The 27,909-nt window shown below is 38.4% G+C and overlaps 1 protein-coding gene across 1 annotated transcript; it reads left to right on the top strand.

Annotated features, from left to right (window-relative positions):
- Positions 1–1,452: 1,452 nt before the first annotated feature.
- On the top strand, positions 1,453–17,722 carry LOC142630472 (wax ester synthase/diacylglycerol acyltransferase 4-like). Its single transcript, XM_075804472.1, has 5 exons — positions 1,453–1,695; positions 1,886–2,458; positions 3,746–4,099; positions 16,603–16,740; positions 17,457–17,722. Exons 1-5 carry the CDS (start codon positions 1,510–1,512, stop codon positions 17,607–17,609), a joined length of 1,404 nt encoding a protein of 467 aa, XP_075660587.1. The 5' UTR covers positions 1,453–1,509; the 3' UTR covers positions 17,610–17,722.
- The last annotated feature ends 10,187 nt before the right edge of the window (positions 17,723–27,909 follow it).

Raw genomic sequence — 27,909 nt, 5'->3', positions numbered from 1 at the left:
TCGGTGTATTCAGCAAAAATAAAAAATAAAAAATAAAAGCTGAAATTTCGATGTTATTTAGTCATCTTGAAGGATCACGTCATCAATATCCAGTGGTCCTCCATTCCAATTAATATTCTGCCATCTGCCAAAATTAATTGACAAAGCATCCTAATCATTTGAGAAAAAAAAAAAAAATCTCACAATAACTCCATCATCGGTGATGTCCATTGAAGCCTAAAATTTTATTCGAACCTCAGTGATTGTGGCAGATCCAATAATATGAAGTACCTTGTAAAGATTAAAATAAAACTCTTAAGGTTTTGTAGAAACTTTAAGATGTCAAAATTATTGGGCAACACATCTATGTGACCAAACTCATCAATGATGCAACTCATAATCTTACCTAGTAGATCTTTATCTTCCTATTGAAAATCCATACCAGTATCAGAAACGCCTTTGCGCTCTTTGGCTGTTAAATTTCTTTTACACTAGTGTGGTTTTACCCATGCTACCCAATCCAAAAATCCCAATTGCTAAAAATCCAACCTTCTAAACAGGTCCTTCTCGGTCATGTCCAGATATGAGAAATCTGAATTGGATCTAGTGCTTTCTCTCATGAATCTTGTGAGCATTAATGTCGTGTACTACTTTTCCCTCTTGGATGACTGCGATATTCCTACTGAAAAAATTAATCAGGGCTGTTCATTCTTGATGACTCTGCTACTGTTAACAAAAGGCCTTGATCAAAAAACGATTAAGTAATATCACGAGTGAAGAAACGTTTTTTCAATCAGAATTCAGAACTGCAATGGTTTGCTGTAGATGAACTGTGAGCAAGTACTTGTTTCTATTTTTCTTAGAGCTGTGCTAGTGCCACATAAAGTGACACAATTTGTTCACGTGATGAATTGTAAGTGGTATAGAGATGATGGAAGGTTCACGTGGGCGAGTTGTGTCACATGCATTATTCCTATTCTTAGGTGACTAAGATGCTTAGTAAATTAATTTTGGCACATGACATAACATTATTGGAGCACCACTGAACATTAATGATGTAGTCCTTCAAGAGTACTGACAATTTCTATCAATCAGCTTCTTTTAGCAACAAGGAGGGAGTAGGGTCTAATAATAGGAAGGGGAGACCCACCTCAATAATATTATAACCAATAACCCTATCCGGTGGTTGGATGAAACTTCAATATAAATTTCTTCTGCTCTTTGTTATAATTCTTAAAAATTTTCGGACCACATAAAAAAATCACAACTTTTAATAATTATAGATGTTCACGTGAAAAATTGTGAGTAGTGTAAAAAAAGTGATAGGTCAACCGCATAAGCTTACACAATGTAAAATAAGAATTTTCCTAATTTCAAATATAAGGATTAAATTGTAATTTAGCCCAACACTTTTTCAAATTATTTTCTGTAGGAACTTATCGTCAGTGCTCTAAATTTCTAATATAAATATAACATTCTAGCCAATCTTTTAACGCCACAAATCTGCGACTAAACTGTTGTCAATCTAAAATGGAGCTAAAGGAAGGATTAGAGCCTGCGAGTCCTAATGCACAATACTTCAACAGCTCTGTTCTGTCAGTATCTATTATTGGTGTCATGCAAAGTGAGGTACCAATTGAAACCAACGAAGCGCGTACCATATCATTGCTCAATGATGTGTTCCTGCCCATCAATACACGCTTCTCCTCCATCATGGTGATGTTATCTACTTTTCTCAATATTGTTTTACTTGGAAAATAATATGATTCCGTCTTCTTTTTCCTCTTTTATGAAATACACAAACATCAGTGCATGGAAGGTTAAATGGGTATTCAGATGCTGCTTTTTAAGGTTCTTACATTAATCCCTTTAAAACTAGCACTAAGTAGTGAGAATTTGTGAACAGGTTAAGGATAGAAAAGGTGAGAAACAATGGAAAAGGGTTGAGGTGAAGCTTGAAGAGCACGTTAATATTCCTATTTTCCCAACTGGCTTGTTACCCACATCATATGATGAATATCTTGAAGATTATATATCAAACATTGCAATGGAGCATTTTCCACAAAACAAACCACTATGGGAAATTCACGTGGTTAAATATCCAACAAGCAATGCAGCTGGTACTATCATATTTAAGCTTCACCATGCGCTTGGTGATGGCTACTCTCTCATGAGTGCACTTCTTTCTTGTCTTCAAAGGGCTGATAATCCTTCTCTTCCCCTAACACTTCCTTCTCACCAACGCTCAGATCCAGAAAGTGGCAGAGAAAGTGTTCGTGGAAGAGTGTCTCAACTTTGTTCCTTCATCTTTAACTCTGTATCTGATTTCGGTTGGAGCATGTTAAAGAGTACATTGGTCGAAGATGATCGAACACCGATAAGGTCTGGGGCTGAAGGAGTCGAATATCAGCCAATCATGGTATCAAACATGATATTCTCTATGGATAGTATGAAACACATTAAGGCCAAGCTTGGAGTGGTATGATCAGCATATTTTATTACAAATTAGCTAATGATTTCAATTTCATATCGTTTTTCCGGTAACTAATGACCTAATATGCCTATTAAATGTGATCATAGGATGAAAGCATTTTTGCTAAAACATCGTTAATATGTTTGTTTGTTTATTTTTTTTATTTTTTTTTATATTCAAGATAGAATTTATATTCTAGCCTAATCTAAGTGTATATATTTGTTGAATATATTCTATACTTTTCATCTGAAATTTTATTTAATATTTAAATAATTAAAAAAAGCTTTCTCTTTTTATTAGTGACGTGTGTATATCTCAATATATTAAGAAGTTTTGGAAAGTTAGGTATTACCTTTTTTTTCTTCCGAAAATATCTTTAATTTAATTAATTTATCATTATTCCTAATACATAAGAAATGAGATTAAAATTGTAAATAGACAAAAGTTAAAAGGTTTGGTTTACCTCCAGCATTTTTTAAAAAGGAATCTTCTTTTGTTTTAATAAGAAACTGCCATATCATCCACTAACTAAATAAAATGTGGAGATTAAAATCCACTACCACTTGTCATTGTATATTTAATACTATGGGCCAACTATGAGATCATAGACAAATTAGGGCATTGTGAATTTATGTTGTGTTAGGTCTAGGAATTAGAGGCAACTGATAGGTATCACAATTGCCAAAAATCTTATATCAAATCATCACACTGCTATATCATCCATTAATCCAAATAACATGCCAATGTTCAAATTTCAAATCCTAAGTGAATCATGGAGAAAATCTTTCGCACGAAGAGATTAAATAGATGGCAAACTATGAAAGAAAGGTATGATAACTACTAGTAAGCCTAATCAAAATATACACTGTCTTTCACCAGTTTACTTTTGGTAGCCTTCAAGGTCTTTATACTTTATTTCCTAGGTGTCCGCAGATTGGTGTCAACCTTGTGATCATTTGCATCATTAGGCGCAAAAGTTTGATATTACTTTGTTCCCTTATGAATTAAGTTGACTCAAAAAAAAAAAAAAAAAAAACCTTATGCGGATATCATTTTGTATATATCGTGCAAATTTATTATTCTTGATCTTCATATAGTTTGTTGAAATATTTATAGACTTAGTTTTTTAATGTAATTATTTTTTTGTGATCCAATGAATTTCGTTAATTTTTATGATATTTTTAAATAAGTATGAAGATTAATTTGTTATAAAAATCTATAGAAAATGCACAATTAACTTTCAATATTATAGTAAAATTATTGTTCGACCAAATTATATTTTCTTGAGTGCAGACAGTAAATGATGTAATTGCTGGAATAATTTTCCTCGGCACCCGGTTATACATGCAAGAGATTAACAATAAATCAGCAAAATCACATTCCACAGCATTGGTGTTGCTCAACACTAGAACAATGAGTGGCTACAAGTCAATTGAGGAGATGCTCAAACCTAACTCAAAGGTGCAATGGGGGAACCAATTCGCCTTCTTGCATGTATCAATGCCAGAGCTTAAGGACCATAAATCTCCAAACCCACTTGACTTTGTTTTGGCAGCAAGCAAGATAATCAAGAAGAAGAAAAGTTCATTGGGTGTTTATCTCACTGGTAGGGTTTTGGAGATTGTGAAGAAACTTAGAGGTCCTGAGGTATATTCATGATCTTATTCATCACCAATAGTTCACTATTTCTACCTTCGATCATTTGATAATTTTCAAAACAATTATGATGGTTATTTTTTTTTTTTTTTTTTTTTTTTCTTTTCTCTCTTTTTTTTATATTAAAAAAACCCTACTTTTATATATATATATATATATATATATATATATATATATATATAGAGCAACAAAATTCTTGGCATACTTAATTAGTTTAATAGTTAATAGTTAATACTTGCTATTTATAACATTTGATATTAATATCATACTTTTCTATCACATTACTAAAATTGTCAATTAGTTTTTCTTTTCTTGAATAAAAATGGGTAGAAAAAGGGTGGGAGGGGTGGAAGGGGATTGTATTCGGTATATAGTATATACCTTATAAGCAAGCCACATAATCTTGGATTGGTGCCTGTGGGGGGTAAAAAGATCCTGATAGGAATGTGGGCCTTTTGGGCCGTGTTAAGGAAGGCCGACCTGCTCCTGGGTTTAGAATTTGTTAGTACTATGGGTCGGCCCATACGCCGAGGATCCGAGGATCCAGCCGAGGGTGAACTTACCCTCGGATGAACACCGAAGAACTCGGGGTTTCATAGTAAAGATTAGGGGATGACACGGTTAAGGCCAATGGTTAAGAGGGGTGAACCCTAGAACGCCCCAGAAGCACCGGTGTTGAAGAAATGTCAAAGATAAAGGCTGCCACCTCCACATTAAAGACCCTGCACCTACCACCCTGGCCGCATTTATGGGGAAGTGACACCTGAACAGTGGAAGAGAAACTTCTGGTTACTATTCAAAGGCACTGAGAAAAGAAATATCTAGGCTAAGGGGGAGGTGAGGCAACACGTGTACAAAGTATTCAAAAGAGTAGTATTTAAAGAGCAATCTAAGACAGAAAAAGGGGACGGGCTTTTTGTAACCTAAAAAGAAAAAGAAATAAAAACAAAGATATAATATAAGAACAACTCTCGATTTACATCCGAGGAAGCTGATTTACGATATTCTTTGTTGTTTCCAATTACTTGCAATCTTTAGTTTGTCATTTAATCCTCACACGCTTCTAACCTGGGTTTCAAGCCCACGCTCTACAAATTCATATTGTTTAAGGCATATTGGGCCTGAGCCCATAACTGTTCTTGGGACCAGGTGCAATTGTGCACTTACAATTGGCGCCGTCTGTGGGAAATCTAGTCTGGAAGAGGTAGGAATATTATGGCAGGCTTAGGCTCTCACCATGCAGAGTCACAAGGATCACAACCGGAAGATCATTTCGAACGTCTCGAACATCGTAGGGATCGTGAGGGAAGCGTCCATACAGAATACCCAGGGGCTAGCCATACTCGTGGTGAGGGTAGCACTACCCACGATGAGGGTTCTAGATCCATGCAGAAGGAAATCAATCGTTTGAAGAGGAAGTTGCGTCGCGCTAAACGTAAGGTTTCCCCGTCCTCGTCTAGTTCTTCTTCTGAGAAGGATAGGGGAGTTGGCTACAATTCAAGGTCGTGTTCCCCCACCAGCGCAACATCCTCCGGTGAGGAGGACGACCAGCCAACCCGCAGACGTAGGAAGCTTCGTTCTAGGGGCTTAGGCATCGATACCATGAGTAGGACGTTGCACCAACTCTCCAAATCTCCGTTTTCACGGAGGATTGAGAGGGGGAGGCTTCCCAGGAGGTTCACCCAGCCCACCTTTACCATCTATAATGGCCGGACTGATCCGGTGGAGCACGTGAGTCACTTCAACCAGAGGATGGCAGTGCACTCTCATAATGAGACTCTGATGTGTAAGGTTTTCCCCTCCAGCTTGGGGCCTGTGGCTATGAGATGGTTTAACGGTCTCAAATCGGGGTACGTAGGCTCATTTGGGGAGCTAGCTAGAGCATTTGCTTCGCGGTTCATCACGTGTGAGTCCCTCGGCCATTGGACTCGTTGCTATCCATGGCCATGAAGGAAGGGGAGACACCGAAAGCATACTCCGACCGATATGGGGAGATGTTTAATGAAATAGATGGCGACTTTGATGAGGTGGCGCTTAATACCTTTAAGGTGGGTCTCCCTACTCGATCACGACCTAAGAAAGTCCTTGACGAAAAAGCCCCGTCCGCGGTGTACGCCGCCTTATGGATCGTATTGATGAGTACAAAGGGTAGAGGAAGACCGAGGAGAAGAAAGGGAAAGGAGAAGGTTATCCCGCAGGAGAGAAGGGATTTCGAGGTCGGACGAGATATCACAACAACAAGCCGAGGAGGGATTACTTCGGGCAATCTGGCTCGGCAGCACCTTCACAGTAAATACGTGTGTTCAGAACCGGTGCATCAATTACTAGAGAAAGTTCGTAAAGAGCCTTTCTTCGGATGGCCGAGCAAGATGGCAGGGGACCCGCGAAAAGAAACCAAAATCTCTTTTGTCGGTACCATCGGGATGTAGGTCACACTACCGAGAAGCTGTCGGACACTGTGGAACCATCTAGTACTCGTCGATGAGGGAAAGTTGAAGCGAGCACTTGTGTTAGCCCATGGGAGTCGTCAAGTTGGTTCAAACAACCGGAGGAACAATTCATCTCGGCCCGCGTTGGGAACAATTAATGTTATCTTGTACACCTGTAGGACCGTGCTCAGGTCCCACTAGGGTAATGGCGGTTTCCCATCCTCGAGGTCGAGGATGTGGGTAGCAGGCCGAAGAGGTTGGAAGGGCACCTTGCCCATCCTAGGTTTCTCCGAGGAGGATAAGGTAGGGACTATTCAGCCACTGACGATGCTCTTTGTGGTCACCCTCGGGATAGGGAACTATGATGTGAGAAGGGTGATGATAGATTAGGGCAGCGGTGCGGATATCATGTATTGCCCTGATCTATTCAAGGGGTTTGAGGTTGAAATTGGAAGATCTTACTCCTTATGATTCGCCACTCATAAGTTTTGAGGGGAGGGCCGTTGTGCCGAAGGGACGGATACGTTTGCCCGTTCAATCCGGCTCAGAAACGGTTGAGGTGGACTTTATTGTGGTTGATGCGTTGCTCCGTATACGGCCATCCTCGCCGAGGCCATGGCCGCACGCTCTTGGAGAGCTGTCTCCTACCTTGCATGTTAAGGTTAAATTTCCCTCGGGGAATGTGTTGAAGAGGTCCTCGGCCAATCGGTGGCCGGGGCGTGCATATCGGCCGTCCTCATCAAGCCGAGGCCGATCTTCGGCCCTGGTCACTAAGGAATTATAGCAATTAACTGCTCCTGGTTCATCTGGGATGGTGACAGGGGAGGATACATATTGCGAAGGGTTGGAGAAATTTCCAGTAGCCGATGACCCAGAGAGGTTCTTCCAAGTCGGTGTACTCTTGCTACATCAAGAGAAGAGGGAATTGTTAGAATTTTTGAAGGACAATGTTGATGTTTTTGCGTGGGATCCTTATGAAGCTCCAGGCGTTGATCCGAGCTTTATTTGTCATCACTTAAATGTCAATCCAGCTGTCGTTCCGAGAAGGCAGCCACCTCGGCGGTCCTCCGTGGAACATTCCGAGGCTGTAAAGCAAGAGGTTCTTAAGCTTAAAAAGGCTGGTGCTATCAAGGAGGTTTTCTACCTCGAGTGGTTGGCTCATACGGTTGTTGTGAAAAAGAAGAATGGAACGTGGAGGGTGTGTGTGGACTTCACCGATCTGAATAAGGCCTGTCCTAAAGATTCGTTCCCAATGCCACGTATTGATCAACTGGTGGATGCCACTGTTGGACATCCGCGGATGAGTTTTTTGGACGCCTTCCAGGGTTACCATCAGATCCCCTTAGCATTGGAGGATCAGGAGAAAACTGCCTTCATTACACCGACGGGGAATTATCATTACAAAGTCATGCCATTCGGCTTAAAGAATGCTGGAGCTACCTATCAAAGAATGATGACCAGAATGTTCGAACAACAAATGGGGAAAACCGTTGAGGTATATGTTGACGATATGGTGGTGAAGAGCAAAGCAATACCCTCACACGTGAGAGATCTGGCCGACACTTTTCAGATACTGAGAAAGTACAGATTACGCCTCAATGCCTCAAAGTGCTCTTTCGGCGTGGGGTCTGGAAAGTTCTTGGGATATATGATTACTCATAGAGGCATAGAGGTAAATCCGGTGCAGGTGAAGGCTATTCAGGGCTTGCAGTCTCCTCGGAACCCGAAAGAAATCCAGAGGTTAACGGGAATGATTACTGCCTTGAATAGATTCATATCTCGGTCAGCTGACCGGTGTCGCCCTTTCTTCCAACTGTTGAACAAGTGGAAAGGGTTTCAATGGACCGAGGACTGTGAGTTAGCTTTTCAACGGCTCAAGCAATATCTTTCTTGGCCACCCATTCTGTCTCGTCCGGAGGCACATGAGATTTTGTTTGCTTATCTGGCCGTGGCCGTCCACGCGGTCAGCCTTGTCCTGATAAGAGATGATGACGGGGTGCAAAGACCGGTATATTACGTTAGCAAGTCTTTAGGTGATGCCGAAGTGCGTTATCAACCTTTGGAAAAAGCGCTTTTGGCCGTGGTTCATGCCACGTGAAAGCTTCCCCACTATTTTCAGTCTCACACGGTGGTTGTTCTGACTCAGTTGCCCCTCAAAGCAGTGCTGCGTAGCGCCGACTACACAAGAAGGGTAACGAAGTGGGGTACTATCCTGGGGGCTTTTGATGTTAAATACAAGCCTCGCACCTCGGTGAAGGGCCAGGTCCTCGCTGACCTGGTAGCGGAATTTGCCGAGCCATTGCTGGAAGAAACTCTGAAAGAGGCCCACATTGGTGAAAAATCAATGGGGGCAATCGTAGCTGCGGTGTCTCCAATATAGGAAGTGTATGTGGATGGGGCTGCTAATCAGAGAGGATCTGGTATTGGACTCGTTCTAATGTCCCCTGAAGGAATTGTCTTTGAAAAATCTTTAAGATTGGCCTTCTCGGCTACTAACAACGAGGCCGAATATGAAGCAGTCTTGGTAGGCATGCAGATGGTACTTAAAATGGGTGGTAAGGAAATCCATTTATTTTCGGACTCTCAACTGGTGGTCGGCCAGGTCACGGGGACTATGGAGGCTAGAGACCCCAGAATACAAGAATATTTGGCCCGAATCAAACGCCAGCAAACGAGTTTGGTTCCTTCGCCTTAACCCATATCTCTCGGAGCGGAAACACCCATGCGACTCCTTAGCCACGCTGGCAACTACCTCGGCTCAAGGTTTACCTAGGGTTATCCTCGTTCGGGATTTACTAAAGCCCTGCCATTGTCATTGCCGATGCACCTCCGCGTCCATCTAATAAGGCCTGGACCTAGCTGGATGGACTCGATCATATCCTTTCTTAAGAATGACATCCTTCCCGAGGACAGGGCTGAAGCAGAAAAATACGTCGAAAGGCGCCGCGTTTCTGGTTGTCCGAGGACCAGAAGCTATACAAACGATCCTTTCTAGGACCGTATTTGTTGTGTGTGCACCCTGAATCGACAGACTCATTACTGGAGGAACTGCATGAGGGAATTTGTGGGAGCCACACTGGGGGAAGGTCCTTAGCCCATAGAGCCCTGACCCAGGGTTATTGGTGGCCCAATATGCAGAGGGAGGCTCAGGACTATGCCAGAAAATGTGATCAATGTCAGAGGTTTGCCCCTAATATTCACCAACCTGGAGGGGTCTCAACCCTCTCCTCCACCCTTGGCCTTCGCACAATGGGGCTTGGACATTGTAGGGCCATTTCCGAGGGCTGCTGGAAACAAAAGATGGCTTCTCGTGGGAACAGACTATTTCACTAAGTGGGTTGAGGCTGAGCCCTTGGCAAATATTAGAGATGTTGACTCCAAGAAGTTTGTCTGGAAAAACATCGTCACTAGATTCGGAATACCACACACACTCATCTCTGATAATGGTGTCCAGTTCGACAGTAAGGCTTTTAGGAAGTATTGTGGTGACATGGGTATCATAAATAGATATTCCACCCCAGTCTATCCTCAAGGAAATGGACAAGCCGAGGCCGTTAACAAGGTCATAGTCAACGGGCTCAAGAAGAGGTTGGACGATGCGAAAGGCAGATGGGTAGAAGAGCTCCCTCATGTCCTGTGGACGTATCGGACCACACCGCGCAGGTCCACTGGAGAAACGCCATTCTCTATGACTTATGGTGCCGAGGCAGTGATACCACTGGAATCTGGTTTTCCTACTTTAAAATCGAGTTCTTTCAGCCCAGAGAATAATAAAAGGCTCCTAGAAAAGAATCTTGACTTACTTGAGGAACGGCGTGAGGTAGCTATGGTCCGAATGGCTTATTATCAACAGAAGCTAAAACGAGGGTATGATGCCCACGTGAAACTAAGACCACTCGCGTCAGGTGATCTTGTACTAAGGAAAGTTGTAGGCACTTCTAAGAACCCAGCTTAGGGTAAGTTGGGACCCAACTGGGAAGGCCCCTATCGCATTGTTTCAGTAGCAGGCATAGGGTCGTATAGGTTAGTTGACCTAGACGAAAGAATTGTACCACGTCCATGGAATGTAAATAATCTTAGAAGGTATTATTATTAATAAAATGAGCTTTTGTCAATTAATGGTTCAAAGTTATGAGTAGCTCTGATGCTCGCAGTTATCGTTTTTAAGAATCAAACGGAAACTTGGTCAAGTGCAGTCCTCGGATCACCAACCTTGTGGAAATTGATGTCTTATCATTTGTTAAACAGAACCTTAGTTATGTCGGGTCTTCGGACCTCCTGCTTTGGGAAAATTAACATTTGAAGTTACTGTTCTAAAGAATCAAACAGAAACTTGGTTAAGTGCAGTCCTCGGACCACCAACCTTGTGGAAATTGATGTCTTATCATTTGTTAAACAGAACCTTAGTTATGTCGAGTCTTCGGACCTCCTGCTTTGGGAAAATTAACATTTGAAGTTACTGTTCTAAAGAATCAAACAGAAACTTGGTTAAGTGCAGTCCTCGGACCACCAACCTTGTGGAAATTGATGTCTTATCATTTGTTAAACAGAACCTTAGTTATGTCGGGTCTTCGGACCTCCTGCTTTGGGAAAATTAACATTTGAAGTTACTGTTCTAAAGAATCTATAAGTAACTTGGTTAAGTGCAGTCCTCGGACCGCCAACCTTGTGGAAATTGATGTCTTATCATTTGTTAAACAGAACCTTAGTTATGTCGGGTCTTCGGACCTCCTGCTTTGGGAAAATTAACATTTGAAGTTACAACTTTGATCAAAGTTATCTCCTTATTATGTCTGGGTGTTAATGCGTTACTGTTTATTAAACTCGCATCTTAAGTTTTATATCTTTAAGTGTTAAGCAATCTTGTGTAAGGAATGGTCCTCGGATCTTACATCCTACTAGAAACAGTGTTATGCATTATAAGGGTTTAATTGCTATATAAGGTCCTCTCTTCTTTTTAATCGAGGCATTGTTCAAATATATTGACCATGTCACTTTTTATTAAATCTTTAGTAATATGCGCGTGATTATGTGAAAGTTATGATTGTGCAATCCTTGGAGTTAGATTTATTTACTTAAAGAAACTTCTGCAATAAGTACAAAAAGAATAAAGGAAAAACAGATACAACCCAAGTGAAAAGCAAGTGAAATTGTTCTTCATTAATCAGTCAAATACGCATTACATATATAATTCAAAAATGGAAAAAGAGAAGTCCTAAAGATAGATCCTAAGCTCTGGTAGGGGGGTCTTGCTGAGAGGTACTGGTGCCCTCGGTCTTTCTCAACTCCAGCTCAAAGGGAGTCAAGACTTGCTTTCCCTTATCTGCTGTCTTCGATGGAAGGACGTTGGGTTCCACTGTCTGGCTCAAGTCCTTCTCTGCATCCCCTCCACCTTCCTTCTCCTTGTTGGAACCTGAAGGTTCTGTAGGATCAGGAATTTGCTGTGAGACCACCAGAGGTAGAGCAGGAAGAGTTGTCTCAGGGGTAGGAGTGGCAGCAGGAGCCTCTTCAATCTCCTGTATTTCCAGGGGAAGCCAAACGTTCTCGGACTTCCTCAGATCCGAAGATAGAGGAACTCCTGCTACGTTTAAAGCTTCCCTCCATACTTTTTGACAGTATTCACGGCATAAAGCCGCGAACTCCTCTGTCAGTTGCTCCTCTGTGGTTGCTACCCCTTCTTCGAAACTTGCCTGCTTGGCAGCTTAGAAGAAGAGTTGGAAGGAGCTGGCTTCTTCCTTCATCAACGCCAGTTCCTTTTTCAGATCCGAGCACTCCCTTTGAGCTTGGGAGAGCTCTTCATCTCTTTCTCGAAGGAGCTTGCGCTGTCCTTCTATCTGGGTCTTCATGGTCTTCAAGTTTGACTCGACCCCATTTTTCTCTCTCCTCAGCTCAGCCACCTCTGAGGTAAGCTTTTCGTTCTCAGCAAGGGCTGTGCCCAAGGACTTCTCAGTCTCCATCCTGACTTCGAGCTCAGTTCTGGCTATTTTTCGAGTGTCTTCTATAAACTTCTCGGCTACAAAGATCTCTTGAATGGCCTGCAACAAAGTGTGATAGAATTAGGAATAGCAAACAAACTTATAAATATTGTTAAAGGTGGAATCTTCCCAAAAAAAAAAAGGGAAAAAACTTACCAGCGCTAAGTCTCTTTTTAGTGAGAGGAATAGTTGTGGCTGGCCCATTTTTTCCAAGGTCTCCATGTCCTTGGGCAGCAGGAGAGGGCGTTCCAACACTTCGGCCAAGTGGTGGGCATGGCCTTGTTGAACCGCCACTTATGGACCGGCAGAGATGGGTGCGCCGTCCAGTCTTAGATCGGGGGACCAGGTGGTCGGTGCTCGGCGCACTTCAGCCTCGTCCCTGATTTCCCCGATTTCAACCGAGCGGGCCCTACCCTTGCCTTTGTCCTGCTTCTTCTGCTGAGCCGTTGGGAGTTGTTGCCGTGGTTTCTTGGGGTCCTTGTTGGTCATCCCCTCGGTATCCCCCTTTCTCTTCTTCTGGGGATCCTCGGCTGGAAACTTTGGTTCAGCTGGAGGAGGGGGAGGTGGTAAAGATGGGGGAACTTGGGACGTCCCCATCTTTTTCTCTACAACCTTAGCGGCTCTATTGGTGAGGAGACCTTGCATTCTTCCCATATCTTCTTCGGATCCGTCCTCGGGTAGGGCAACCACAAACCCTACAATTCCAGAGGCCTCGGTGGCTTCTTCCTCCTTGTCGGAAAGTACAACAAACTGATTCCCGCGAGGTCCCTCGGTGTCTTCGAGATAGAATTGGTCTCATCTCGTCGTCAAGTGTGCGAAGAAGACACCTGCTCTTCCTTGGAACAACGGTTGCTTGTGAGTGCACGGCGAGGGGGGACCTGGCCGGAGTTGTACAAAACGGTGTTAGGAGCGTCCCGGGAGGTCGCGGTCGTCCGAAAGTGGGGCCGAGCTACGTTTATCCTCCTTCTTCTTCGGTCACCCGCAACTATGGCGTTTTCTATCTCCTGGAAGTCCGAGGAAATGGGAGTGTACCCCTAGAACGATGAGAGCAGCCGAGTTGTAAGTCTTCGCTAACGAACACCTCGGAGCGAGTACTCGGTTTAGATCCTGACGTTACAGTGACTCAGACGAGGACGCACGTGTTGTTTATCTGCAAAAAAGACATTAAAACAAACAAACCTGGTCAGATTCACACAGATATTTAACAAGTTTAAGTAAGTATGAATATGCATTTCTGTGTGTGTTAGAGGAAGTTGTGGTGTGGGGAGATTAATCCTACGGCATCGCACCTGGATCCGCCCATAAGTAAATAGGAAGCCGTCGTGCCAGTTCCCAGAGACGATCAGGTGGTCGTCCTTCATGCCTTTGTTGAATTTGGACAGTCAGGAGATTAACCTAACGACACTAGAACGAGACTTAATGTAGTAACCTACGTTGGAAAGTTTGTGGGACTCATATAGAAACACGACATCGTGCCATGTGAGGTTTAAACCCATCTGCTCGTTCAGAGCATCTACGCTACCCAAAACTCTAAAAACGTTTGGGAGGCACTGATCGGGACACAACCGGTGGTTGCGAAGGTACTCCCTAGTTACAGGTTTCATTGGAAGGGTCATCCCACCCTCTATAAAGGCTATCATTGGGATGATAACCTCTCCCTCTTTCCTAGAACCGGCCACGGCTTCTGCCGGGCAATATTCTAATCCTACGTCGCTGGGAATACGGTACTTGGCCCTAAAGCCTTCCATCCCAGCGGCGGTATCAACTAGACACTTAAATCTTCCCATTATAGAGGAACGAAAGGCTAAACTCTAAAGGGGAGAATATTCACGAAGACAGCCGAGGACTGTATCCGAGGAGAAAAGGTTGAGAATTGAGAGAGCAAGAACTTACAAAGTTGAAGGTACAGGTTTCCACGGTTTTTCTGCAGGTAAAGTATGATTGTTGATGTCTTGATGGGATTAGTCCCTGAGGAATTAAATGAAGGCGCAGGTTCCCGAAGCGTCACGACGTGCGAAAAGGCGGCTTCGAAATTATATTTGTCCCGCCTAAAATTTCGTGGAGTAACGAGGGCCGTTGGATGCCCATCTCACCGTTGAACGTGAGGGACAAAGTGTAACTGGCAGTAATAAATACGCGCGTTGTTGAAAATAAAACCGCCAAGTGGTATCTTTTGGGACGCGAAACGATTTCCACACGTGCCATCACTCACAAAGTGAGTGGAGTAGGTTCTCATCGGATCAAAACCCTATTTTTCTCCTCGGACGTTGAAAAATAGAGTTTTGAGGGGCTATTGTGGGGGGTAAAAAGATCCTGATAGGAATGTGGGCCTTTTGGGCCGTGTTAAGGAAGGCCGACCTGCTCCTGGGTTTAGAATTTGTTAGTACTATGGGTCGGCCCATACGCCGAGGATCCGAGGATCCAGCCGAGGGTGAACTTACCCTCGGATGAACACCGAAGAACTCGGGGTTTCATAGTAAAGATTAGGGGATGACACGGTTAAGGCCAATGGTTAAGAGGGGTGAACCCTAGAACGCCCCAGAAGCACCGGTGTTGAAGAAATGTCAAAGATAAAGGCTGCCACCTCCACATTAAAGACCCTGCACCTACCACCCTGGCCGCATTTATGGGGAAGTGACACCTGAACAGTGGAAGAGAAACTTCTGGTTACTATTCAAAGGCACTGAGAAAAGAAATATCTAGGCTAAGGGGGAGGTGAGGCAACACGTGTACAAAGTATTCAAAAGAGTAGTATTTAAAGAGCAATCTAAGACAGAAAAAGGGGACGGACTTTTTGTAACCTAAAAAGAAAAAGAAACAAAAACAAAGATATAATATAAGAACAACTCTCGATTTACATCCGAGGAAGCTGATTTACGATATTCTTTGTTGTTTCCAATTACTTGCAATCTTTAGTTTGTCATTTAATCCTCACACGCTTCTAACCTGGGTTTCAAGCCCACGCTCTACAAATTCATATTGTTTAAGGCATATTGGGCCTGAGCCCATAACTGTTCTTGGGACCAGGTGCAATTGTGCACTTACAGTGCCTCTATTTTGATATCCAAAAGTTATTTAATTTTTTTGAAGCAATTTCTTCACATTGCAAAGCCGCCTAATATTAATCAATATTAGAATAATTACAATTTATCACCATGAACTTTCAGAATACATGACTATATCTTAAACTATAACTTGTGTTTCGCTTTGCACTTTATCGTTAATTAATTAGGCTATTAGCTTGGATTGATAAATATGTCACGTGCAACTCATGTAACTCCTGCATATGTGGCACCATGTGAACAAATTGAATTGACCCTCTTTAATCCCTTTAAAACAAAAGTTACGTGGCAAAATAAGAGTTAAATTTGTTAAATAATTTTATTTGAAAGGATTATAGAGGGGAATTTTGGTGTGTTCATGTGATGCCATGTATGCAGAGTTCATGTGAGTCACACTTGACATGTTTTGCGGTCTAATTTAATTGTCCAATAGACGATAGGGTTCAAATTTAACCATTTAGGATGGTAATCATGAATTTTGAAAGTTTAGAGTCATAAATGTAAATAGGGGTATAGTTTATATTGGTAAAGTGTAATTTTATTTTAATGTTATACAATTTTTTTCTTAAAAAATTATTGAAAAAAAAAATCTTATATACATATAGCCAAAATTAAGAAAAAATCCAATTAGAATTTCAATTAGAATTTAATTTTGTGTCATGTGTCTCATCTAAACTTTTTAATTTTTATGTCAAGTTAATTATTTAGGGCAGAATGTAATAAGTTCAATATAAATGAACTTTAATAAACTCAATCACATATCTAAAATTAGAAAAAGAGAGAATTTGAAAAATTATGCTTTCCAATTTCATTTGTTTGTCTAGTTAAAAATAATTCAAAATAATCAACTTTTTACATAATACTATAAACAAGAGTTATTATATATATATATGTGTGTGTGTGTGTGTGAGAGAGAGAGAGTGTTTTTTTCTAATCTTACATTTGCATATACACGATTCTAAAGTAGTTGAATTTATTTTTGAATACGTACTTTATAAGATCTTTTCGGCATTCTTGTACTACTGCAGGCAGCCGCTAGATTCGTCCATGGGACACTAAGGAACTCCAGTTTGACAATTTCGAGTGTGATCGGGCCAGTGGAACAGGCGTCTTTGGATAATCATCCGATTAAAGGTCTATACTACTTGGTGTTAGGTGTACCTCAGGTAAAAATGTAAAATGTAAAATGTAAAATTGTTATTATATAGAGAAATGCTATTTCTATAATATTTTTACAACAAATTTTAGGTGGTGGGTTGCTATTAGTTGTTATGAGTGAGAAAAAAAGTAATTAAGTTGTAGATTTAAATTAGAACTAATAACAGCTTACCACCTATAGTTTTTTGTAAAAATATTATAAAAATAACACTCATCTGTTGTATACCACCTAGTTTGCCTTAAACAAATAAATATCTTTTATAAAGATTTTTTGATAAAAATAAAATTCGAAATTTCACCTTCTTGTAGTTTTTTTATTTTTTTTATTTATAAATTTTTATAATCCATAGATATGGAAGTAAAGAGCATGTGCTTTTTTTTTTTTTTTTTCAAGTCATAAAAATGATTCTGTTTTTCAAAGTCACAGAATGATATTTGTAACTTTCTACTTATTAGAAGAAATCACATAATGATTTTGTTACACTTATTCTCAGATCTTTGGTGTTTCACTCTTTTTTTTTTTTTTTTTTTTTTTTTTTTTTGTGGTCTTTACAGCGGAAAGTATAGAACAAATTGACAAGCATGATTTATGATTTAATGTGAAAAAATTCCTCAAATTCAATCACCTTTACGAATAATTATAGAACACCTTGCTTTCAGTTAGATTCGTCATATTTTATGACCCACTGTAACATTTTTTTTTTTAAAAAAAATGGATTTGCAGAACCTTACTATAACAATGGTAAGTTATATGGGAAACCTGAGGATTAGCGCCGCAATGGAGAAAGGATTCATGGATCCCCAAAGATTCAAGTCATGCGTGGAAAATGCCTTCGAGAAAATTCTCAAAGCTGCTGATGATGAAATTCCTATCTAAACAAAGATGTTTTTTTTTTTAATCAACAAATTGAATTGTTCATTCATAATATTGATTTTCTATTGATAAATAAGTCAGTACAATTTATATATGATTGTTCATCTTTTCTTTCATTCTCCATGTAAAACTAAACGTAGGTAGATGGGTTTTATACTATTAATGCATCCTGCATTATTGGGCTTAATATTTATTATCATGATGCCAAGTCTACTCTTTGATTCATTATTTGGTGTAATATATCAAATATATATATATATATATATATATATATATATATATATATATATATTAAATTGACCCGAAATAACCCCAAATCTTCAGAAATCAAAACCCGAAATAACCGTCATAATCTGGAAGTACCACTGAGAAACCAAGTAATTGTGTTCAATGCCTCACCTGAAAGCACAAACCCATAGCCCCTCCCTCCGCCTCTGGTTGTTTGCCACTTTCTTCTCCTTAGCAAATGGCAACCAAAACATTGTCTGATATATAATTCTTCATCAAACCCACTTTCCGTTATCTCTGGATTTTTGTTGCTTTTTATTTTAGCGTGTTTAAATATTATTTTAAAATAAAAATAAAAATTCTCTAGGATGGGTTAGGGAGATTCGCATGGCTAGTGTGAAAGTGAACAAAAGCCATTCTATTTTTTTTTTTTCCCGCTAATGCTTAACCATCCTTCTCCTTGTTGATGTTGGTCGTTTTTCTAAGTCTCAGTTACTTGGAATTCCTATTTACAAATCTTCAACAACTTCTTGGACTTGGAGTTCCTGTTTTTCTGCAAATTTTGGGTTTAATTTAAAAAAAAAAAAATTTGGTATTTTTGAGGGAGTGGCAGTGTGTGTTAACATTTATTGATTTGTGGGTAAAAAAAATTCAACTTCCACAGTCCACACTTCAATGAAAATCTAAACAAAGTCTCATCTCCGTTCATTGTTTGGTACCCAATAGCCAAGAAAACCAAAAGGAAAATGCTCGTCTTCTTCTCAAAGAATCCCAAAATAAAACCCAATGGCCTCGATTCAACCACATCGGCCAAGGACCTAATCTCCACCACAAAATTGCCATGAACCACCACATCAAACTCCAAATACTCATGTCAGCCAAACCCAAACCCAAACCCAAAATCCAATTAACCCAATTGCCATTAACTCATACAAAATTGCTGACCCATGACCACAAGAACTTCATAACCAAAATAGAAAGATGATCGAGGAAGAGATGGGAGAAATAAGATAAGAGAAAAAAATATATACTGAAAGAAAGAGAGAGATTTATGCGTGAGATTAGATCCAAAGAAAAAGAAATAGAAATGAGAGTGAAAGAAAGAGTCAGTTGAGAAAGAGAAGACATTGACCACGTGAGAGAGAGATGTGTAAAATTTGGGAATAAGAGAAGTTATTAGAAAAATGCTGAAGTGGAGGTTTCTTATTTAAGGTCCTCAATTCCATGTGTTAGGATATATGTGAATTATATTAGAAATATATGTCAATATAGAATTGGCTAATCCTTTGACGAAATATACTTTATTTATAATTGGGTAGATTTAGGATGAGTTTAATGCTCCAAGGAACAAGGTTTTAAGTTCAAGTGTTAAAGCCATGCAAGTTTTTCTAAGAAACAAGTGAAAAAATGCTGGTTTTTAAAACTCGACAGCTTGTATCAATCGAGATTTAAAAGACTGTTTAAGCTCGATGCTCGATAGCTGCTCAATAGATAGGGTATTTATCGAGATTTAAGAAAATCAGTTTTTTAGATATGATTTTCATCCAATTTGTGTATAGATGTTTGGGCTTTCTTTTCTCACAACCTTAAATATATATAAGGATTGTTTTAAGGGCCGTCACAGCTGATGCACCTTAGTGCAAAAGTTTTTCACAAGCATATTGTGAACCGGAGACATATGTTGAACCGGAGACATATGCCTTAATTCATCTTTCTCTTTAAGAAACTGCTGTGTTTGTACACCGTAGGATTTTGTAACCAAGGAGATTCGTGATCTTCATCGTGTTGATTATGAATTGAAGAACTTTGCAGCCAACATCCTTCTCAATTTAGTGTGTAAGCCGCGTACTTGGATCCGCGCATCGAATTGGTTAGTTACGTACTGGAAGCCGTGCATTGAAAGGAAAGATTGTCACTATAGAACAAGTCCAATTGGATATTGGGGTAAGGGTTCAACTATATGTTGGTATAAGGTACTGAGATTCCTTTACTTGTAACCGCTTGTTGTGATAATAGTGGATTCTCGGGAGTGATGACTTTAAAACCACCCAGTGTGATTTTTGTGGTGTAGGTTTTCCCCATTCGTAAACAAATCACCATGTCAATTTATTTTCCGCTGCATATTAACTTAGTTGGTGATTTGTTTGTGCTATCACGCGTATTGCATGCTAATTAAATTAATTAATTAACTTGGCTAATTAATTGGTTAGTTCATCACAATGGGTCAATACATTCTTGGCCTATCACCATGTTTTACACTTCATCCAGACCAAATTCACACTCACTAGTCGCTAATCCGTGCTATGCACGCAAATTTATTTATTCGTGAGGTTAACTAAAATAATTTTATAAAATCCTAAATTAATTAAGAAATTATACCATTACATAATATGTTATTGTATGACTTCAATTTGTGTTACAATTTGATGAAAAAGTCATTACTTGAACATGCAATGGCTTACAAAAAATTTGTCAGTTTCAGATACTGCAAAAAAATAATTCAAAAATTCAGATATTAAAACTTCTAAAAAATCAAAAAATATTAAAGAATCACATGATTTACTGCTTAGAAATTATTGAAAAAAAAATACAAAATATGTATGACTAAACAATAGAGAAATATAAGAGAAAGGTGGGTTACATTCAATATATATGACTATTCAAAAGAGAAATATAAGAAAAAGAAAAAGGTACACGAACTCAAAAGGCAATAAGTTTTCAATTTTAACAGGTCTAAACTTTAAACGAAAACAAAATATATGACTAAACAATAAAGTAATATAAGAGAAAGATGGGTTACATTCAATATATATGACTATTCAAAAGAGAAATATAAGAAAAAAAAAAGTACATGAATCCATAAAGCAATAAGTTTTAAATTTTAACAAGTCTAAACTTCAAACGACGAAAAAAATCATATATAGTCACAAGCATATGGTTTGGTGGTTCAAGTACGAAAATCACTTTTTAAAAAATACATGAAAAACCATAATATATATATATATATATATATATATATATATATATATATATATATATTTCTTAAACAAAGTAGATGAGAAGAAAATAACAAAAGAAGAGCTCATACCTCTACTAAGCTTAAAAAAAAAAAGTTGGGGTTTGCACTGCTTTTATAGTGTTCATGATTAACCTCGCAAATTTGAAGATAAATTATCAACGTTTGAGTTTGAGTTTAAGTTGGATTTGTTAGAAGGATAAAGTTTCATTCCTTGTTAAGTTTGGACTTTGGCTATTGATATTGTTTTAAAAAAATAATTTTATTTTAAAAAAAATGATAATGATGTGGCAAGCATTGGAGAGGTCAATAAAAAGTCAAAAATTTCGGTTTTATATATATATAATATAAAGTGGGGTTTCTTTCAAAACACTATTGACTCAGTCTAGAACTATAGCCCATATTATACATGGCCATTATTATGCCTTGTTCTAGTAGAATAAAGATTCTTGTTTTTCTTCATTAGATTAGGTAGAGACGCAGAGTACATATACTCACAGTTTAAATCATTTTCACGTGTGTAAATCACTTGTTAGATAAATTTTTTTCATTAAATGTCAAACAAAATTTTTTAATATTATTTTATTGGCAACGTCAATAAAACTATTAGAGAGATAAAATTTCACTCCTTGTTAAGTTCGGACTTTGGTTATTGATATTATTTTTAGATAATTTTTTTCATTAAATGTCAAATAAATTATCAACGTTTGATTGAATTTAAATTGGACTTGTTAGAGAAACAGAGTTTCACTATTTATTAAGTTTGGATTAAATAAAAATAATTTTGTTTAAAAAAATGATAATGATGAGTTTGAGTTTAAGTTGGACTTGTTAGAGAGACAGAGTTTTACTCCTTATTAAGTTTGGACTAAACAAAAATAATTTTATTTAAATAAAATGAAAATTTTATTTAAATATTGTGATGATGTGGAAAATTGTGAGAGTTTCAGAGGTTTCAGTTATATATATATATATATATATATATATATATATATATATATATATATATAGAGAGAGAGAGAGAGAGAGAGAGAGAGAGAGAGAGAGAGAGAGAGAGAGAGAGAGAGAGAGCCTGAAATGATGATAGAGAAAAAAAATGGAAAAAGTGAGAAAGAGAATCGAATGATACATGTTGTGATTGCAAATTTTGGAGTTTTTCAAAATCAAGGAGGTTTTTGCAAATTTTTGGGATGGGTTTTGAAGAATTGATCTTAACAACTTCATACATTGCATCTCATGTGCATTATAACTATATTTTCATGCATTTAGATGTGTGTTATATTTGTTATCTGATTGTGTGCTGATAGGATTGGATTGGGCTGAGCCCATGATGCTTTCCCTGTTGCATGTCACATGTTCATGCATTTCCATGCATACGTTCTTTCTTTTCAATATGTTTGGATATATTTAAATTGCTTGGGACTTTTTTGATTGTCTCTTTCTCTCTCTCTCTCTCTCTCTCTCTTCTGTTTGCGTTAGTCTACTTCTATGGCACCTAAACGTAAATTTGTTCTGTCCCGGAACCCTCTACATTCTAGGGCATCGACATCTGCTGATCCTACTCCCTCACATGTCCGGTTCCGTGATGAGAAGGCCAAATCGGACTTCTTTAAGAACTTTTCTAGACGAGGCGTTCATTCGGAATGCCAAGTCATTCCGTCGGACTTCTCCGACACTGACCTACCCACTGTCATTCACAATAGGGGTTGGGAGTCACTGTGTGACGTCCCGATCACATGTCCATCTGTGCCGATCCAAGAGTTTTACTTCAACATGCATGAATTCGATTATTCAGTACCTTAGTTTTCCACTCGCGTTTGAAGTATGCGCATTGTGGTCACTCCGGTTCTGGTATCCGACGTGCTCCACATCCCTAGGGTAGCGCATCCTGACTACCCTGGTTGTGAGCGTCTTAATATTGTGTCTAAAGACGAGCTTATATCAGTTTTTTGTGAGTGTCCTTCTGACTAGGGTGATCGTCAGTTCACCTCTTGTACGACCTTTGCTAAAGGTCTGCGTTTTCTTAACATGGTTATGACTTTTGTCTTGTATCCTCTTTCTCACTATAACTCTATTATAGAGCCCCGTGCTCGGTTTTTGTTATCCCTCATTGAGCATCTTACTATAGACTTCCCTTCTCATTTCATTCTTTCCATCATAGATATGTATAAGGATACGGCGACTCGTGATAAGCTTATCTTCCCTTTTGCTATCACGAGGATTTTATGCCATTTTTCTGTTCCCTTTCCTGTTTCCGATCACTTCCATGTTATATGTGCCATAGACATCGCTACCGTTAAACAAAGCGGGGCGCAGCTACGTTCGAGGCGGTCCAGATCGACTGTTCCTCCAGCTCCTTCTGCTCCATCCACCTCCGCTCCCTTTACTTCTGCGGGTGGTGTGACTCTTGATGCAATCATGGCGCAATTTCAGCGCATGGATGCTCGCCTTGACACTTTCAGTGATGAGTTATGTCAGGTGAACACCCGTGTCGACCGTATTGCCCGACGATAGGCTCGCCTTGGTGGCTGTAGAGTCTCCCTCTCCTCCTCCCAAGGCATCCAAGGACGATGATGACTTCGACGACGACGACGACGATTATGATGGGGATGGCGATACTAGCTCTTCCAATGCTGACGAGATGTTTACTTGATACTCACCTTTGTCACTCGCGACAAAAAGGGGTAGTACTTTTGGATGGATATGAGAGTAGTCATTTTTAGGATTTTAAGGGGAGAGTTAGTATAAGAGATTTTTGTTAGGGGGAGTGTTGATTTTGAGGGATGTAGTGAGGATTTCATGTATCCTTTTATTTCTCTTTTTTTTTAGATACATTGTTCATGTACCTTGGATCTTGTGATCATATTGTAATAACAAACCTTGTACTTGTTGATATATACACATTGTGAGGTTGTTATTACTGTTCTTTCACCTATCTTTCCATGTGTTGTTTCTTTTCTCTCTTTATGCACATGCTTCATATATATTGTATGCAATCTTTAATTTTTGTTTCATACAAAGATACCTTGATGGGTTTTGTTTAAGTGTTTTAGAAATACAGGTTATTAAAGTCTTCCTTGCCATGAACTCTCTTCTTGCAAAATTTTTCAAGAGTTTGTGTTAGGATAGATTTTATTGTACTTAACAAGTAAATATGAATTGAGTGATTTATGATTTCTCTCATATGTTTATTTGTTTGTTGTGGTTTTGTCACGGATTGCCAAATGAGGAAATTGTTAGGACATATGTGATTCAATGTTAGGAACATATGCCACTATTTTATGTAATTGGCTAATCATTTGACAAAGCGCACTTTACTTGTAATTGTGTAGATCTAGGATGTATTTGATACTTTAAGAAACCTTGTTTCAAGTTCAAGTTTTAAAGCCATGCAAGTTTGTTCAAGATTCAAGTGTGAAAAGTGTTTTTCATTAAAACTCGACAGCTAGCATTTAGCGAGCCTTGAAGAGTTGTTCTAGCTCGTGGCTCAACAGCAGCTCGACAGATAGGGAACTTGTCGAGGTTTATGAAACTCATAATTTTTGGTTTGTTTTTCATCCAATTCGTGATTGTATGTTTGAGCTTTCTTTTCTCACAACCCTAGAAATATAAAATGATTATTTTAAGGGCCGTCAAATGTGACACAAGTTGCACAAGTGTTGAGCAAAGTTTGTTCATGCAAATTGTGACTGGAGACAGAATTTGCCCTAGTTCATATTTCTTGTGAAGAAGCTGCTGTGTTTGTGTGTCGTAGGGTTTTGTGACCAAGGAGATTCTTAATCTTCATCATGTGATGAATTGAAGAACTTTGCAGCCAACAACCTTTTCTAGTTGGTGATTGATGTCGCGTACTGGGATCTGTGCAAATTGATTAGTTATGTATTGGGAGCAGTGCATTGAAAGAAGAGATTATCACTACAGAACAAGTCCAATTAGGTATTGGGGTAAGGGTTCAACTGTAGGTTGGTATAAGGTATTGGAATTCCTTTACCTGTAACCGTTTGTTGTGATAATAGTGAATTCTCGGGAGTGGTGACCTTAAAATCATCCGGTGGGGTTTTACTATATATGTTTTCCCCATTCGTAAAGAAATCACTGTGTCAATTTATTTTCCACTGCATACTTTAGTTAATTGGTGATTTGTTTGTGTTACCGCACGTTTGCATGTTAATTTGATTAATTAATAAACCTGGCTAATTAATCAATTAATTCATCATAAGGGGTCGATACATTCTTGGCCTATCAGAAAAGATGAATTTTAAATTCACAATTAAGCATTTGGTAAAACCTATGAAAAACTGTTGTTTCTATCCATTGAGTGTTTGGATAATATTGATCTTTTTTTTTTTAAGAAAAATATAATATTGGTCTAAAACTATTGTTTCAAGTGCAAATAACCAAAAGTACTTGATTAATTTTCCTCGTGGACAGTCCTAACTTACTGATTTTACAAGCATCAAATTCAAGTCACCCTTTCCTCAAATAAATTCAAGTCACCCTTTCTTTACGAGTCAGTGAATGCATACAAAAGGCTAGTGAGATCACTTGAATGAAATAGGTTAATGAATTGTTCTTATATATGCATCTAATATAATGTTGGACAAATCGCAACTGATATCAAACGAGTTTTCAAATTTTACAAGCTAATATCCTTGCGTAAAAACTTGTTCTAGTCCCATTAAATTATGTGTTATCACCAAGCACACAATTTTTTTCGCCTTTTCTTTGAGTGAAGGCCACTGAGCAATGAGATCTCAATGGACGGAGCAGATTCACACGAAGAGCCACCTAGCAATCAGCAATGAAATCTCGTACTCAATGTACGGGGCAGATTTACATATATGCTTATCCTTTTTAATTATTTTTCCTATAAAAATTGTTTTCACAAGTGGTTTATTTTCCTGTTTGGTTTGATATATAGGATGTCACCAACAAGAACTTGACTCTCAAACTGTTTTTCTGTGCGATTCTTGTTTTATTGGTTGTTAATTTCTTATTATTAGAACTTTTTTGGGTTATGATTTATGAACATGAGTTATTGTAATTTGCCTAATTTTAAATTGTATCAATTTAAGCCATTCAATTGAACCAAAAAAATCAAATCTTGATTTCAAACCCAAAAAAATAAAATAATCCAACATTTACGTTCAATTAGGTACACTAGAGTAGAAAGCTTACACAGATGAGTCTGTTGATGAAACCTAAGTTGACTGGTGCTCTCTTTCCATGCTGAAGTGAAACATGATAAAGTTCTTGCAACATATGATTGGATATATATATATATATATAAATGAAAAAAAAAATCATTAAAACATTGATATGTAACATTGATACCAGATGATTTTACGTTGATGTTATTGTAAACAACATATGATTAGAGCCCATACCTTATAGTTAACATGGAAGAAGTTGTTGTAATATCCTGATATGAAGACCCTGTCTTGATAAAAGTTTCTTATGTGTGCTATTTTTCATTTGTAAATTCAGTCATTCTCTACCCAATTTATTCGTGGTCCACTAATTTTGTTGTTTCCTTTTTAAGTAATAATACTCACTTTGAAACTTATGTCACAAGATGTTAATTTCCTACTATGTCTTTATTTTGACTCATATAATAGGATGAAATCCATCATTACATGGTTTTAGAAACTTTTTTTTTTGGCGTATATGCTTTTATTTTTATTCATATGTACACCTAGATTCGTTTGCATGCTTCTCCACTTAACTTTTGGTTTGATTAAGAATCCTTGAGATTGGTTGTAACATGGTGAACATTACATGACTGCTTTATATATTTTTAATAATGATCATTTGCGTCCATAGAATCTAAAAGTTAAGACCACCAAAGGACATTAAGCCCGAGTTTCCTGAAAAGAAGAATATTGTTAACAGGCAATGATAATCTTGGTCAATGGAAAGTTTTTCGTATTCAAAATGATACTTTTTTCGATGGGTAAAGCAAAGGCGACAACTTTGTTTCTTCTTCTTCCTGCTGTTTTTCTTTCTATTTTAACTTGACTTCTAACACTTTCCACAGAGTGCTTTGGGTTTTGGCTATATTGGGTAACCGATCCCTGCGTGAAAGATGAAGGGGTGAGTGCTCCTAAGGGAGGGGGAGCTTATTTTTATTAGCTTACTGGTTTTTAAAGAGGGCATGTTTATTGCACGATGTGAATGTGTGCACACACTACGCAAAATAACTGAAATCATAATTCTAAATCATGTTTTTAAGTTATACATTAACTGAATAAATTAGAAATAAGTTTGTTTGATTAGGCATTTTAGGAGCTTAAAAGAACATTTTTAAAATCTAAAATTCTGTATTGCAACAAAAATTCTTCATAGCTTTTTTACAAATGCTCATTTTAAAATCAAAACACCCTTTTTCCAACCGCCTATACAAACCTACCCAAACTCTAACAGCGTTACTCTACATTGCAGTTAATTGTGTTGCACCCCACCTCTTTGTTTTTACTTTTTATAGGTTTTTGTTTTTGGTATTTGTTTCCTCCCTTTCAGATAGCATTAGGTAGGACTTAATTCTTGTGAATTATGACTGCATTTCAAGATCCAGAAATAAGAAGACAAAGTTATGTGGGTTGGAAGTAAGAGGTGAACATCATGAGTGCGTACTTTTGTGGACAAAATCATCTCCTTTAATACACCGCCAATGTAGGTATGCCACGAAAACATTGTGTACACGTCATGAGCAAATCGTGAAAGTCTCTACCATGGTCTTAAAAAGATAAGCACACCTCATCCCAACTTGTTGGAATTTCTGGTTTGTTTCCATGAACTCTGACCTCCCTAGCATGCACATATTGAATATTGAGAAACGAAAATCATTACTATGAAGAAGATAAAGCGAGAATTATTGAGATATTACGTACGTGAGTGAAGGTTTTTTTGAGATGGAAATTGAATTACTGAGCTGAAGATGAAGATAATGTCATAATATCTGCATTTCTTCATGAACAAACAAGTATAATAATCATGTAAAGCATTTGGACATTTTTATGAATAATATTTTATCTTATATGCTTATGTAAAAAAAATTTT

This window comes from Castanea sativa, chromosome 4 (assembly GCF_040712315.1).
Source record: "Castanea sativa cultivar Marrone di Chiusa Pesio chromosome 4, ASM4071231v1".
Taxonomy (NCBI): domain Eukaryota; kingdom Viridiplantae; phylum Streptophyta; class Magnoliopsida; order Fagales; family Fagaceae; genus Castanea; species Castanea sativa.
This window is presented reverse-complemented; position numbering and strand designations above follow the sequence as displayed.